Below are 15,869 nucleotides of genomic sequence, written 5' to 3'. Positions count from 1 at the left end.
GGGTAGGGGGAATGCAGGGGTTGTGGGAGAGAGGAATGAGGAAAATCAGGGCAAATCACTGGGATCTGCTGTCAGTTCCATGTGTTGAGGCTCAGACTCCCCATTTCCCTCACTACAAATTCTACATTTCTTTACTTCAGCTGATCCTGTGTGCTCTGTTATCATGTTGGGCATTCTGCAAGCCCAGATGGTGCAGTCATGCCACTTAAAGTGGGATAAACTCCCAGTCCTACAAGATGTGCCAAGTTGCTGGTTTAGTAGCAAGGGTTTGGATGACCATAGTGACCCTTACTAGGAGCTTTATTCTCCATAAATTCTCTGGCTTCTGCTCCACCAGCAGTCTTGGCTCAGAAATATTTCAGATGATGTTTACCACTGGCATTATTGCATGTAAAAGAATAGGACTGAGAGCACTTCAGAGAGACAAGTGGGAATGAGCATGTGCTAAGCTCTCACTATGAGGCACTAATAAATGTGGGTTTTTTCTTTTCTCTGTTTTGTTTAGAGCCTCAGGTACAGTTTACACGGCAATAGATGTAGCTACAGGACAGGAGGTAAGTGCTGCAGAATACCACAGCAGTGGATTTTGGATTGTGTCCTAAAAGTTCAAGTTGATGCTACAAAATAAAGACCGTCTTTCAGGGATTCATGTCATCTTATTTTTAATGAGGTCTTTATTTACTTACTATGGAGGCATGGTTGAGTGGTCTGAGCAGAGAACTGGAAAAAATGACTTCCCAAGTTTTGATTCCTGAATCATTTCATATTTATAAAGATTCTTTCTGTGACTGCAGTGGCCAGAAGCAAATGTTTGGACTGGGTAGTTCCTCAGAAGAAGTTTCTCTCTTCATCCCCAAGATTGTTGGCTATCTCCACATAAACTCTGCTATATGCCCTCTGCTCTTTTGCTTCCTACACTTATACTAGTTGACTTGCATAGAAATAGTTCCTCTCCCACCCTTTGCCCACTTGCTTTCTGCCCTTGAATTGTGAGACAAGGAATGACTGTCTCTTTTTTCCCCCTCACAAATATCGAAAAGTTCCACGCTTATTGACTGCATAATAAACTAGTAGTGCTGGGTGTGCAGTGTCTGTGGAAACCCTTATTGCTAGATGCAGGCTTTTTTAAAAGGTGTAAGTGTATGGATTATTCCAAATGTATTTATGGAAGTCTGCAACAATGCCTGTGTACTTTGCATTTGTACAATGTGAGAGTTATCCACCAGTAAATTTCATAAATAATGCTTTTTGCTGAAACTCCTTCACCCGTTTTTTCAGTTCCTGAAGAATTAATACAGTCTAATGGCAGCCTCTGAGGAAGGGATGATGTGTTTATTTTGAAACAGTGACAAATTTTATAGGAGGAACTCCTTTGATGATTTTCTACTTTCTTTATGGACCCGTTTGGTGACTCCCATGTGAAAATTTTATTACAACAGACTTTTAAATCATTGCCATTACAATAGTGTGATCAGACCCTGGGTTTTTTAATCTGCATTTGGGATCGCTGTAACCTTGTCATGCTGTTGATCTGTTCCTTTCTGTGAAGTGCACTGAACTCAGGAGCTCATACAATGGCACACATTTTGGAAACTCTGGAAGGAAAATCCTTTGTTTTGCACTATACAGGAACCTTGGGCAGCTTCCAGGCTAAAGAATACTGAAGATTTTCACTGATGATGCCTATGTAGCATAACTCTAGCTGTTTATTTTGTATCCTAATGTATGTGACAGATAAAAAAAATGCCCCTTTATGCATTTGGACTGTGTATGTCTGCCTCTGAACAGGAGTGAGGAAGTACAAGAGCCTCTCTGAAGCTCCCTCAGTATTTGACTGGGATTTCTTTATCTGCATAAAATGCCTTCCCTCACTTCTTCATCTTTCATTCTCCTTTCTGGTCTTGCACAAAGAGCAGCAGGGGGTTTTTGGTTTTGTCTTCTTTAACTAATGTTTGGCAGCCCTCGTGAATACTGTGGAAAACCAGCATGGTGTCTGTCTGCTCTTGCCTTTTCATGTATTGGGATTTTTCTGTAGTCTCCCCTGCTACACTATCAAAATGCTAATTGTATCCATCTATATTGGCACTCTGTGACTTGTTTCTTTTAATCCTCCGTTTTTGTGAGTTACTGGAGTTACTGGCTCCCATCCATTCACCCAGGCCTCTTTCTCTGGAAGTAGCAGTTCTGTAAAGGCATAATTGCATTTCCTTCCCTTTGCCTAGATGTTGTACCAAAGACAGTCGAGTTCATACATCTGTGAAGTATTTCTGCCTCCAGCTGTGCTGAGTAGGCTTACTGATTTAAAAGCTTGTCTGAGGGCCAGGTGCTCTCACGAGGTAGTGTGGAATCTTGAATACCAGAGTTGAAAACATGTTCTAACTTCCCTGCTCTCTGCATATATACATGAAGAGCAGATATCCTGAAGCAGGCAGAAAGCTACTAAACCAAAGGGCTACAACCAACAATTCCATCCCTGTTGCCCTTCGCTTATGACTCGGGATACAGCTGACTCCAGTTCACTTATTTTCAGCCTTTTATCTAAACACAGGTACTTCTCTCACCCAGGTCTTGCTGTGACAAAAGAAATAGAATTACTACCTCGAAGTACTAAGCTTAGGCTGTGTTATTTACCCACCCTACTGGAGGTTTCTAGAAGCAGAAATTTGCAGGGAAGCAGAAAAAAAAAACAAAACCCAAAAAAACAACAAAAAAAATCCAGAACATCCAATTCAAAATAATAAGAATCCTTTAATAAATAAAAAATTTTTAATCTATCGGTCCATAGCAGAGTAAGTGGATCTCCTTCCTCATTACCAAGAAGCTGTAGATGGAGATGGCTATCCAACTGTGACATGAAGGTCCAATATGAAAATGGTATTTTCCCTTGTCCTTTTTGGCATTAAATATCATCCAGCAGGGGTGAAAATGGAGTGGCTGCAGGAACTTGCAGAGTTACTAAATGGCTGAGCATCCCATGATGAAAAAGTGTTTTCCTCCTTCACCTGAATGTGGGACTAAATTGACTGATACTGGCACATTTTTGGGGAACTCCTGTAATAATACTTTACTTGGTGTCTCTTCACTGCAGGTTGCAATCAAACAGATGAATTTGCAGCAGCAGCCCAAAAAAGAACTGATTATTAATGAAATCCTTGTGATGAGGGAAAACAAAAACTCCAACATTGTCAACTACTTGGACAGGTAAGTCAGCATTTAAAGGGTTCACAAAGAGACTCTGGAAAATTCTTTCTTGCCAGTGTCGTAAGTGTTTCAGGCTCAGCTTAATGCAAGGTATAGGACAACCTTGCATTGATTAATGCACACATGTGGCTTTATGGGTGTGCGAGTGGCTTGGTGGTCTCTCTCCATGTCTAGGAGAAACAGGAATCTGAATTGGTATCAGTGGGGTGTCTAGGCTCTCTTTAGAGGTGCTAGTAGCAAGGTACTAGCAGTATCCAGTCAGGACTCCATTTTCCAGCTTTCTCCCTTGACAAATTTGACACAGTAAGCTGTTTCCTTCCTGCTCCTAGAGGAGAAATAGAAATAGTTTGAACCATATTAGTTGTATTTGTTTTCCTCTTCTTTCCTCTTGCACTGAGCAATGCTGACATTCTGCTGGCAGAGGAGCAGACTGATAGTCTTGTCCCTGTTACTGTCCATGGAGGCTTTTATGCAATAGCATAACAGCAATGAGGGTGAATGACGTGACACATAACATAAGTTCTAGGGAAACCTCAATGTGGCCTTTCAGTACTTAAAGGTGGCTTTTAAAAAGGAGGGAGGGTGACTTTTATGCAGGCAGATAGTGACAGGACAAAGGGGAACAGCTTTAAACTAAAAGAGGGTAGATTTAAATTAGGTATAAGGAAGAAATTCCTTACTGTAAGGGTGGTGAGGCACTGGAACAGGTTGCCCAGAGAGGTCGTGGCTGTCCCATCCCTGGAAGTGTTCAAGGCTAGGTTGGATGGGGCTTTGAGCAACTTGGTCTAGCAGAAAATATCCCTGCCTATGGCAGGGGGGGTTGGAACAAGCTGATCCTTAGGGTTCCTTTAAACCCAAACCATTCTTTGACTCTGTGATACTGAAAGACCAAAAGGCAAAAGTATTGCATGGTGACTGAATTCACCATCAACATAACACTGGTGCATTGTGTGAAGGCTATGTCATTCACCATAGAAAGATATAGGTAGACCTATTCAAGCTGCAGTAAGACTTTCAGTCTGGTGCACTCAGAGTCTGAATGTAGCAGTTCTGATGAACTGCAGGTTTGGCTTATTGTAGGGTAAAAACTGCTTAGATAGGGTGAGCTGCAGGATTTAATCTTGGCAGTTTGGGGTTTTTTTTAAGATACAATGGAGGGATGTCACCTATAATCTCTTTTGGAAATCTGAGAGTATTTACACACTTGTTTTCTCTGCATGTATATCAACAGCTAATGAGCTGTTTCTTTAATAGCTCTCTTTAGCAGACTTTTAATGTCTTAGCCAAAAAAAGTACTACCTATAAACTGCAATATCAGTAGTACTGCTGAATTTTCATGTTGCTATGTGTCCTGTGCATAGCTGTAAAGAACTACTTTGTTGAAAGGACAGGAAGTCTGCTCCTGAAATTTTGTGAAAGAGGTGTGTGTGCAGGGAAGTGTTGCTGGGCAGACACCCTTTTCTTACAAAGAGCAGGAGAATGTTACCAGTGTAAAACGAAACAAGTGGTAAAGAAGAGTTAAGAATTGCATCTAGGATGAAACAGTTATTTTCTCCTGGCTGATTAGAGGCTTTGTTCCGACAAAACTGTTTGGGAGGCAGTCGCTTCTCATTAGAGGGCACCACTGTGTACATGCCTTGTCTAGCCAGTGCATCCCTGCTACAGGATAGCTGCACATCCTGCTGTCTTGTTCAAACTTCCAACAACAAAAGCTGCTGCTTTTGTCCTCCACTTTCACTAATCTTTTTCAGAGGGATTAGCTTTTGTTGAGTGCTGCACATGGACAGAACAGCAACTGGGATGAACATGGGGATTCTTGCATCTATGATACTATTTCAGCTTTTCAACTACAGGATCCTGTTGCTGTGTCCCTTCTGCCTGGCCTAATGTGCCTGCTTACTTCTCAAGTGCTGAATTAAGCTGATATTTGGATGCCACTTTCTGGCTTCTGCCTTCTGCTGTCACTGAGGAAGTAGGAGGAAGGAAATGCTTACCACTGGGACCTGGCTTCTGTTCTGTGGTTCTGTTACAGTGCCTCCCCTTCTGAGTCCCTAAGGGGAGCTGTAAGATGGTCATTGGCATAAACCAGCTCCCTCACTTCCTTTTTGCCTCAACTCCTGTCCTTACACAAGGGTTTCATGAGCTTTGTCCTTTCTTACCTGCATGGCCTACTTGCTTGTGGTTAAGACAGTTTTTCTGCTGCAGCGTAAGTGGCCAGTGTTGCACAAAGGTGTGCTGTGGCATTTAACCTAAAGCCATAGCCTAATAATTCTGCTGTACTTGGGAGCTGAATTTAGAGTCATCTGGTTCTGAAGACAGTGACACCAGTCTTCAGTGCAGACAAGAAGCCACTTGTGCTGAATTATCTGCTGGAGGTGCCAGTTTCTTTATATTGTGTGAAAGAGGCCCTCAGAGCCTTGCTTCTAAACTTAGGCATATAAACGCAGGCATCAGATACCCTGTGTTAGGGAAAGCAAACTCCTACCCTTTGGTTTCTTTCTGAAGAACTCTCCTTAGCTTAATAAACCCCGTAAATAAGTGGTAGCCACTGTTACCCTCACCCCAATCCCAGACTGAAATAGGGATGGATGGTCAGTGAATAAAGCTGAAGATGTAAGACAGTCACACTACAAGAAAACACTGTTTTCTTTCCAGGCTACTGGCTCATATTTGCATGTTGGAGGCATGTTACTGGTGCAAAGATCTGAAATAATGAACTTGTTCTTCTGGGAAAAACCATATTTCATAAATTTTATCAGTAAAAAGGGACTATGACTGGTGTCTACTTGTGATCTGAAGGGCTTGGTGGACAACTTCCTAGGGTATCTCCGTGGAAGGTGAGGAATACCTTGCAGGATCAGATATTAACTGCTCTTGCAGATGGATGAAGAGAAAGTGTCCCCTTCTTCCTCAAAGACTTTCACCAGGTTTTTTTTACTGCCAGCCTTGTTTTGGAAGGTGACTGTGAGTGACAAGGTGTGACACCATGCCATGCCTGATGTCACATGCAGAGCAGCACGTAGGTGTACAGACATCCTGGTGGTGTCTCCAGAACTACTGAGAGAGTGGGTTTGAGTCATGACTACAGTGGGCAGCTCAATGACTAAAACTGGCAAGAGAGTGGAAAGATCCACAAGACAGTACCACCCAGTCCTCTGAAGTGACATTTTTTTGGTGATAGCTGGCAGGGAGCCACCATTAATTCCATCTCTCTGTGTGTTATGTCAAATCCATCAAATTATTGAGTTGCCAGGGTCTTGGCACATGCCCATGGCTGCTCATTGCACAGCTTTGGTTCACAGTGTGGTTCTTGGCTTGCTCCATCCCTTTTGGCTGCAGAGAGATTCCAGCTTGCTCCCCAGCGCGTGGAACCTGAGATTGTCATGCAGGCCTGGTGGGCCCCTTTTTACCTCCATCCTTATGCTCAAGTATATTTGGGCTGCAGAGCATGCTGTTGGCAATGAAGGGAAGTGTTGGGATGTCTGGGGTGGCTGATTTGTTGAGAGGGTGCTGATACAATCTGGAGAGAGTCTGGTTTGGCAGAAGTCATGAACAAATAGCAATAGCATAGGGACAGGAAGGAAGGGTGTGGATGGAGTGGCATTCAGAGCCCAACAGAAGGTAAATGACCCACAGAGATAGCAGGAGTGCTTCTGAAAGCAGTTCTGCTACTCCTCTCTCACTCAGGTGGGCCGCTGGGCAGGTGGTGCTGCTTTTGCTGGGGTCTGTAATGCCAAGGAAAAAAATGCCCGAGCATTAGCTTCTGTTCCATGGTGGAGTTGGAGACCTGTCTGCTCTGGGAGCATAGCCCCTTGCCCTTGGGCATGGGATCCTGAAAGAAACTCCAGACTGTACCTCTGTACGTAGTCTTCCGCATCACCAAACCAAGATACCCTCTTTGTCTCTGATATTAAAAGCTCTCCATAACTGTAATAGTGCTGTCATCCAGGTGTAGCTCAGATCACAGTTATTTTTGGCGGGATTTTTTCATCAGCTTAGGTGTTGTCAGTGTGTCCTTTGGGGGTCAAGCCCACCCCTTGGTCACTCCTGTCGTGTCTCACTCATCTCTGTCTTAACTTTCTATGCCAAGTTGGGCTTAACTTATTTCTCCTTCACTGTTGCTTTCTACCTAATTGTTCTGTAGAACCTATCCAGGTCTCTGCATTTGGCTCCTAGCAAATTCACTGTTCAGTAAGATCAGTGTTTTAGGGCAAAGCAAATGTATCCTTGATGAACTCTAATGCCAGCCAAAGCTTTTAATTAGATTCTCTGCCCTCTCACTTGACTCATCTGTCCACTCACTTGAAAAATGAGAGGATGGTCTGTTTTCAAACTGATGATTCCTTCCTTCAGGAATGGGTCATGCTGATGTATCTGTCATAGAAGTGTGTGTTGATGTTTTCCAGATGGGCCCAAAAAGGCAAAAATGGTTAGTGGTTTGGGTTTGGGCTTTTTGTCTTCAGAACTGATGTTTCATCCAGTTCTCCTTTTGTTATGAAATTTTCAGACAAAATCACAAACTAGTTTGGTAGCACTAAAAAGATTGACGTGATTTTCAAAGGCACAATGCTTAAAAAAGAAGTATTCTTTCATGGCTGTTTGTGGGAAGCCATCCTTTGTGTCGCCCAGGATTGTCTCTGGGCCTGTGCAAAGCAGGCAGTTGATTAGGACAGCAGGATGCCAGGATCAATGAAGCAGCCCCCAGCCACCTCTTGCAAGTGACAAACAGCATGCTGTTTGCCAAATGTCTGGGCTGCACACTTGGACCCCGTCCTTGACTAGTAGCTCTTATCTTTCTCTCCTAGCAGCAGCAGCAGGAGTTGTAAGGTCAGGTCTCTGTGTCCTTTCCAAAATTCAGTCTTGCTTTTATGGACAGGAGACTTGCAGCCAGCTCTCCCATTACATCTCTCCTCAACTTCTGCACTCACCCTTCGCTCTGGTCGTTCAGGTTGTGATCGGATCCTCCCATGTACAGAAAGTACCACAAATACCTGGTTCCCCCAGTACTGTTAAATGTGACTCCTGATTTCTCTGCACTTGTGAGACAGCTTTGAAACCATGTGCATTCTGGCCAGGTAGACGGTGACATGCTTAAACGTGCTGATTTTTAAAATCTAGTTTTGGTTCTTCAGTTACCTTGTAGGAGAAGAGCTCTGGGTGGTCATGGAGTATTTGGCAGGAGGCTCCCTAACAGATGTCGTGACAGAGACCTGCATGGACGAGGGACAAATCGCAGCTGTGTGCCGGGAGGTAAAGCAGGACTCGTGCTCAGAGGGAGCTGTGGTTGGGAATGGGACACAGGCTTTCTAGGATCTGTCACTGACTCCATGTATTGAATAGCTGTCTCCAGCTTCTGTAAGGCAACAGCCGTTCTTTCAGAGGATGGATTTCACCTGCAAGGTTGCAGCATACGATGCTAATGCAAGCCTTATGTTTCTCCCTAGAGGGAGGACTGGAGTGGGAAATGGGGTTGGAATCCTCCTGATTATGTCTGTTCTTCAGGTCTTTAGGGAGTAACTTGTCTTCCTAAGACCTACTGATCCCAGTGGGGTATCTCTATAGTCCTGCACATAATGAATATATAATGAAAGGTCCTAAGACACAGCGCCTTTACTGCTGAAAATGCATGTTGTTTGAGTCCTTTAGTTGGCTAATTGTGACTGGTGAATAATTTCATGCACAGTAAGAATATCTCAATTACTTTTTTTTTCAGTGTCTCCAAGCTCTGGAATTCCTACATTCAAACCAAGTTATTCACAGAGACATCAAGAGTGACAACATCCTACTGGGAATGGATGGCTCTGTCAAACTAAGTATGCAGGGAAAATTACTGGTGATGACTTGAGTTATCATTCTGGGCCAATTATCTGCTCTGGGCCAGGCATTTTAGGGAGATGGGTGTTTGAGTGGTGATGAACAGGCTGTAGAAATGCTCCTGTAGATATTTTTGTGGCATTGGTTTTAATGTAAATTGGCAAGCATGAATCCTTGTGAACTGATACCAGACTTGAAGTCAGGCTTGGATTTCATTTAGTTTTGGGCCATCTGTTTATGTGAACTAAAATAACAGTACTTTTATGCTACTCCAGTCTAGAGAGCTGGGTTGGAAGGTGTAGTGCCAGAAGTCTTTATTTGTGAACAATCTCTTCAGTCTGGAAAATACTGCAGGTACTTGGAGTACAGGGGAAGCGGAAGAGAATTGAAAACCATGTAACTTGAAATCATTTAATTTTACAATGCCAACCTAATGTTGTTTCCTCCATGTGGTATCACCAGCAATGAAGACCTTGAGGCTGTTCTACCCCCTGAGTGCTAAGGTAGCTGTTGTGCTGTCTCTGCCCATGCAGAGAGAAGTCTGGAAACTAGTCAATTATTATCTTCCACCTATGGCTTTAAGAAAATTGTGCTCCTTTTCTCTTCCTCTCAGTTCTGTTGGCTAGCACCCAACAGGCATAAATAAATCTATTTTTGTCGGCAGTGGCAGCAGATATGACTCAAAATTCACACAGTGCAGATATGCTGAGTAAGAAGGTGGGGTTTTTTTTTTTGCACATAATTGCTTTTAGACTAAAGCTGCACTTTGGTACACTCAGGTCTCTGGAGCGTTAGTGATGAATAGCTGATGGGGGCCAAAGTGCTCTGTTCTTATGGAATAGCTTCTTTGAGCATAATATGCAGGTATCAGACTGGAGTTTAAAGTTAAAGAAGTCCCTGTGGACATGATGCAGTAACCTTCTGGATCTGAGCTGCTTGTTGGCTCTGCTGGAAATTTGCCCTGTTTATGAACCATATGTCCTTTCGTGGTATTTACCCTTGATAAAAACTCAGCTAGGAATCAGTTTAATTTTCATCATTCTGCCTAAAATTAGACCTGTGATGCCGTAGGGGGTCAGGTTGGGCAGTGCATCTTGCTGTGTTGATTCTGCTGGTCTCACAAGAACAGAATGAGTTTTTTGTTTTGGTAAGTCAAATACAAATCAGATACAGGACCCAGCAATCTCTGTGTGAAGGCTCTCCGTCTTTGTCTCTATTCAAAGAAAATAATCAATATAAATTTAGGTACTTTATTCTAAACACTCTTTGCTATGTAGTGCGAATACTGTTTGAGGGATGACATACCTGCTGGGGAAGTAATATCTCTTGGACTGAAAATACCATCAAACAACAGTGTGTGGGTTGGGGAGTGTATCTAGATCAGAATGTGCATTAAATTCTACTTCCACATACCCACGGATGGTCTTTAGACCATATATGACACTCTGGATTACAGCTGCATGATGCTGCAACACAGTCGAGTGTCTCAACATCTGTACGTGGTTATTTACTGATCCCCATCTTTCACATAGACAAGTCAGCAGCTCTATAATGCTCATGGCCTCAGAGAGTCAGGTTTAGAAACTTAACTCTGAACACCATGCTCTGTGTTAGCCACAGAACCACCCCTCCTTTTACAGCAGCAACACCCCAGACAGTGCAACAAGGTAAAGTGTACTGCAGCTCCGATATCTCAGTAAGGCTTGTTTTTGGAGAAATTTGCTGATTAGTCTGTCTGTTTCTTTCCCCTCCTCCCCATTTTAATTTTTCCAGCTGACTTCGGCTTCTGTGCTCAGATCACTCCTGAGCAGAGCAAGCGCAGCACCATGGTGGGGACCCCGTACTGGATGGCACCTGAAGTGGTGACGCGGAAGGCGTACGGGCCCAAAGTGGATATCTGGTCGCTGGGGATAATGGCCATTGAGATGATCGAAGGAGAGCCCCCCTACCTCAATGAGAACCCCCTGAGAGTAAGCAAGTACCTTTTGTCATCAGGTCTTCGCTAAGCCTGTGACTCCTCTGGTGTGGTTTCAACACCTGCAGCCCTGTCTAATTCAAACTATTCTATGATTTTATGGTCTCCTTAGATGTCATGGTGAGAAGTTTGTGATAGTTAAAACAATAGTTTGCTCTGGATAGCACAGGTGTGGGTTCTTCCTGCACAGAAGGTCAGCTCTAATGAGTTAGATCATGCACACTCATAATTTCCCACTTTCTGGAGATGCTGACAGAGGCAGAAGGAGTACTGGATGGCACAAAAGCATTGATGTCTTGAAACCTTGTACTCTGTGAGTGGGGAATAATTCTCCTTGAGTAAGGTCAGCCTGAATGGGGCTTTAAGCAGCCTGGTCTAGTGGAAGGAAGGTTGGAACTTGATGATCTTTAAGGTCCCTTCCAACCCAAACCATTTTATGTTTCTACGATTCTATTCTATAAACGGAGCTCTTTCCTACTGAAAAATTGCTCCTCCTTGCATGTTGAAAGTAAAGTTACAAGCTTAATAAGCCTTTACATGGGGCTTAAGCCTCCTGATCTCTTTCCCTTGTTTAATTTTTAACAAAAGGAGGGATGCTGTCAGTGTGTAGGGGCATCACTGCTTTTAGTATAAGACAGGTTTCTAGCTTCTCCCTCAGCTACACAGGTTGGAGGAATCTTGAAAAATTCTAACTTTCTTCTCTGTCTCTTGCACTGGAAGTGATTTTTGGGAGAGAAGAGCAGCAGCAAATAAGAGTATAAGGAATTAAATGGTTTGGAGTTAAAGTAACAGTGCGTTGGCCTCATTTAACTCAACTTATGCCAATTCCCAGGCTATCAGACTGCTCCCATGGGATGTGTTGAGTGACGTGCTCAAAAGGCCTGCATATTAACAAGTTTCTGGCAGATTTCCGCTTCCTTTGAAAATTCATCCAGGAAGTTTCTCACATGAAATCCTGAAATGGATGAATTCTGAGTCCCTTGATTCTCAGAGGAGCGTGTGTGCGAATACTTCATCCCCAAGCAGTAGCAAAACAGCTTGTTTTTGCAGGATGTTAAAAGCTGCTGAAGAGTCTGCTGGACACCTTTTGTAAGGAGCCAACTCCATCTTTATCATGACTTTTTAGGCTTTGTGCACTGAGGCAAAGTACTGACAGAAAAAAATCTCCTATTTAGTCAAGGTTACCTTCCCATGAGGATATAGTTATTACAGAAGCACTGGTAGAGCCATGCCAGTTAACTTCCCTATGTAAACAGGGTTGGAATGTTGTTTTTGTCCTTGTAATCCCTTGAGAGGGCTGCAGGATCCAAACCCAGATTAAGAGGGTAAAACAATAAAGGATTGGATCTCATCCACAAAAAAATAGGGCTGGCAACTATTCTGTTTGCTGAAACTTAGCATTGATTGGTCACCCTGATAAGGTGGGGGCTTTTTCCTCCCCATTGAACTGGGGAGAGGGAGAAGCGAAATGGGTGTAATACAGAGATGAAATCTAACCTCCTGTTTCTTTGGTGCTTGTTTTTGCATTAGGCCTTGTATCTCATTGCTACTAATGGGACTCCAGAACTGCAGAACCCGGAAAAGCTGTCACCCATATTCCGAGACTTCTTAAATCGCTGTCTTGAAATGGATGTGGAAAAGAGAGGTTCTGCAAAAGAGCTGCTACAGGTAGGTGATGGGCAGTGAGACTTAACCAGTGTAATCACCTTACCCGAGTGAGGCCAGGCTTAGGGTGAGATCTTGTTTGAGGACTTAAATACTGCATCAGCTGAAGGCAGAAGCACAGCTAAGGTAACCTGCCAGGAAAAAAAAAACAACCAACCAAAGCCAACAACCCCCAAATGTACATCCATAATAAAGTGTTAACAGACTGCTCCCTTTTTATGTTGTACTGGCTACTAGTAGCAGCTGTGCAGAATGTTCTGTGTCCAACCTCAAATAATAGCTATGCCCCAGGCCTGCCAAATGCTGAGCCCTTAATTCCCATGGTTTCCTCAAACAGCTGGCTATGACATCTGTACGTGTTGTCATGGTCTTGTCATGTTTCCGATTTGGGCAGCAGGAAGGCTTCTAGCTATTGGATGTTCTGGCTGTCTCTTTTCTGGTGGAGGGATCACAAAGCCGTTTGGAATGTACATGGCTTTCATTAACTGGAGCAGTTTGGGGATACCACATTTTGCCCAATACTGCTCTTTACAGAGGTGAAGGAACATAGCTTGTGAGATATTGTAATCATAGAATGATTAGGGTTGGAAGGGACTTTTAAAGATCCTCTAGTTCCACTTCCCCTGCCATGTGCAGAGATACCTTCCACTAGATTAGGTTGCACAAAGCCCCATCCAACCTGGCCTTGAACACTTCCAGAGTTGGGACAATCTGTGCCAGTGCCTCAGCATCTTATAATCAGATGCTTCACTGAAAACCTGGTGTCTTAGTCTGAACTCCTGGTGCAAGTTGAGGGCCAAGCTACCAGGCTTTTTACCAACATGGATGAGAGAAGTAGTTTGTATGTTCTTTCTGTCAGATTTGCCATGACGATGGAAAATATAGCTCTTTGTAAAATAAATCTGTGATCAGGAGCATTCAGACCTCAACCATGAGGCAGTTCCCATTTTTGTTTTCCTTCTTCTTCACTAGTTTATCTATTGGGTTCAGACTTCGATGTGTGTTGTTGCCATCTGAGACTGTAATGAAACTTTACTGACTGTCAGAATGGCAGTAGTTGAACAATCACTTTTTCTGCTGGACTTTCCAGTCCTGAGATGTGAGAGATCGTTTATGTCCTGTTCCTTGGAGCAGGAGAACATTTTGACTGCAACACTTCCGTCTGGTTTTAACTACCTTGTAGCCTCCGGTTTTTTTACTGTTTTATTTTTTCCATCTCTGAAGCATGTTGCCTTGGGTGATGCTGAGTTTTGCTTGATCTTAAACATGTACAAACATTGGATAATTTAGCATATGTTGGGTGCAAATCTCTTCATCACTTCAGGCAAGCCCTGAAATTTTGTGGTGGTAACTGAGCTTCTGGTTTCACCTGTTCAGAGACTAGAGTAGGTTCTTGGACTTCATATGGGTCTAGGTTTAGAATAGCTGCAAGACTTCTGGGGCATGTTCTAAAAAAATTTAACCCCTTTTCTTTCTGTTTCTTCCTAGCATCAGTTCCTGAAAATTGCGAAGCCTCTGTCTAGTCTCACTCCTCTGATTATTGCAGCTAAAGAGGCAGCTAAGAACAACCATTAAAGTGGTGAAGTCAACACAGTCATCGTGTCAAGACTTTTAGATGTTCATTTCAGAGACTGAATTACCTGCCCCTCTCCCCTTCTGCTACTTCTTCACAGGGGTGTTCTTAAAACTTTGACTGCCCTGAAGGGTGGCAGAGGTATTGTTCACAGAATGTGGAAGGGCACACAAGAGGGACATGGCTGATCTTACGCAGTGAACTGTCTTTCCATCCTCGTGATGGGGATGGGAGGGGAAGAATATTTTATATGGTTGAGAAGATCTTTCTGAGAACGTCTGAGCATGACCTACACATAGTGAAGCCAGTTTGTTTTCATATTTCTTACTGTGTTTATTTTTAAAAATAATGTGGAGCCTTAGACCATGTTTATCTTAATAAATTAAATCTTTTGCTGGCTGCATTTTTCCTGCTTCTGCCAAGCTGCTATTACACCACCAGGGCTGCTCTGTTCTTTGGATGACTTGAGGAGGGAAGGAAGCAGGCAGCAGCAATGTGAACAGCTGTAACAACTGAGAGGGGAACAGGGATGTGAAGGTGTATCCCTCTTGCAGCACTGCTGGATATTTCGAGGGAGCATGGACAAAGCCTCTGTGTGCTTTCTGCAGCCATTGGAGAACTTAATTCGTGGATGATCTCTGCCAATTTGTGTGAATTGGGTTTCTCCCCCCCTTTCCCTATTTAGTGTGAACTTTAACTAATTAAACACATCTCAAAAATTTCTGGTTTAGGAGGTAAATCACAGGAAAAAAATTGTCAGAGACCTCTTTTTGGGTTATTTTATTGCGCTATGAGGCTTTTTAGAGACCCTTGCCCTGTATGCTAAAGCCAACTGAGCAATTACTATTCTAAAGACAAGATTGGCCTGCAAAATATGTTGAAAACTCTTATTTCTTAGGGGAAGTCCAATGGAAAACAAACTGATCATAGATGCTGCTTTCTTCTTGGAGATGTGGGGACATGAATTTTTTTTAAACAATGGTTTCTTTATGCTACTGATTCGTTTGGTTGCTAATAGTTTGTAAAATACCAGGAAACCTGGAACTACTAGAAGAGGGATTGGTTGTAAACACTGGGCTTATGTTCAACTGTGTACTGAATTTTAATAAAACGACTGCTGCGTTTCTTAACTCGGGGCTGGGGGAGAACTGGAGAATTCCCTGTCATCAGACAAGTCTGTTGGAGGGGCTGTTGCTTGTATGGTCAACGGGCACTTGAATGTGTTGGATGAAGTAATAGAACCTTGTTTTTTACCCCATCTTATGTAGTCCTTTGGAGTAGCCAATGGCTCCCAAGGGAGTAACTTTACACATAGAGAAAAGGGTTAAAAAGTGTGTGTTATAACTGTGGAACCTGCTTTCTATGTGCTGCTTTGGTCATGCATGGGGTGAGTTTTAAACTATTCTGGAGTAATCTCTCATCTTCCTCCAAAGCACTTGTGTTGCACAAAAATTCATTCCTTCTTCATGCTGAGACCTGCTGTTTGCTCAGCCCTTTCATCCCTGCACCTGGGGTTTAATTAAATATATTTTTCCTATTGGCTCCACAGTACCTGACAGCTCTTACACCGTCTTTACTGGGTGTAGATAGTTTGTGAGCTCTTTTGCTTCTGAGGGGCCTTCTGCTTTGTGCTGCAGAGTG

The 15,869-nt window shown here is 43.2% G+C and overlaps 1 protein-coding gene across 5 annotated transcripts in view; it reads left to right on the top strand.

Moving 5' to 3' along the window:
• PAK1 (p21 (RAC1) activated kinase 1) overlaps positions 1-15,358 on the top strand; it is a 71,387-nt gene extending 56,029 nt beyond the window's left edge. For all 5 annotated transcript variants that reach the window (XM_027899411.1, XM_027899409.1, XM_027899407.1 and 2 more), the window contains exons 9-15: positions 506-554; positions 3,089-3,201; positions 8,334-8,451; positions 8,915-9,014; positions 10,789-10,985; positions 12,521-12,658; positions 14,144-15,358. In XM_027899411.1, coding sequence (XP_027755212.1) covers positions 506-554; positions 3,089-3,201; positions 8,334-8,451; positions 8,915-9,014; positions 10,789-10,985; positions 12,521-12,658; positions 14,144-14,230 — 802 coding nt within the window. In that variant the 3' untranslated portion in view covers positions 14,231-15,358. The remainder of the gene's footprint in view (positions 1-505; positions 555-3,088; positions 3,202-8,333; positions 8,452-8,914; positions 9,015-10,788; positions 10,986-12,520; positions 12,659-14,143) is intronic.
• Positions 15,359-15,869: the final 511 nt, after the last annotated feature.

Source organism: Empidonax traillii, unplaced genomic scaffold (genome assembly GCF_003031625.1).
Source record: "Empidonax traillii isolate 1590-97213 ecotype Southwest subspecies unplaced genomic scaffold, ASM303162v1 scaffold665:size397641, whole genome shotgun sequence".
Taxonomy (NCBI): Eukaryota; Metazoa; Chordata; class Aves; order Passeriformes; family Tyrannidae; genus Empidonax; species Empidonax traillii.
The sequence above is the reverse complement of the archived record's forward strand: the minus strand, read 5'-3'. Positions and strand labels throughout refer to the sequence as shown.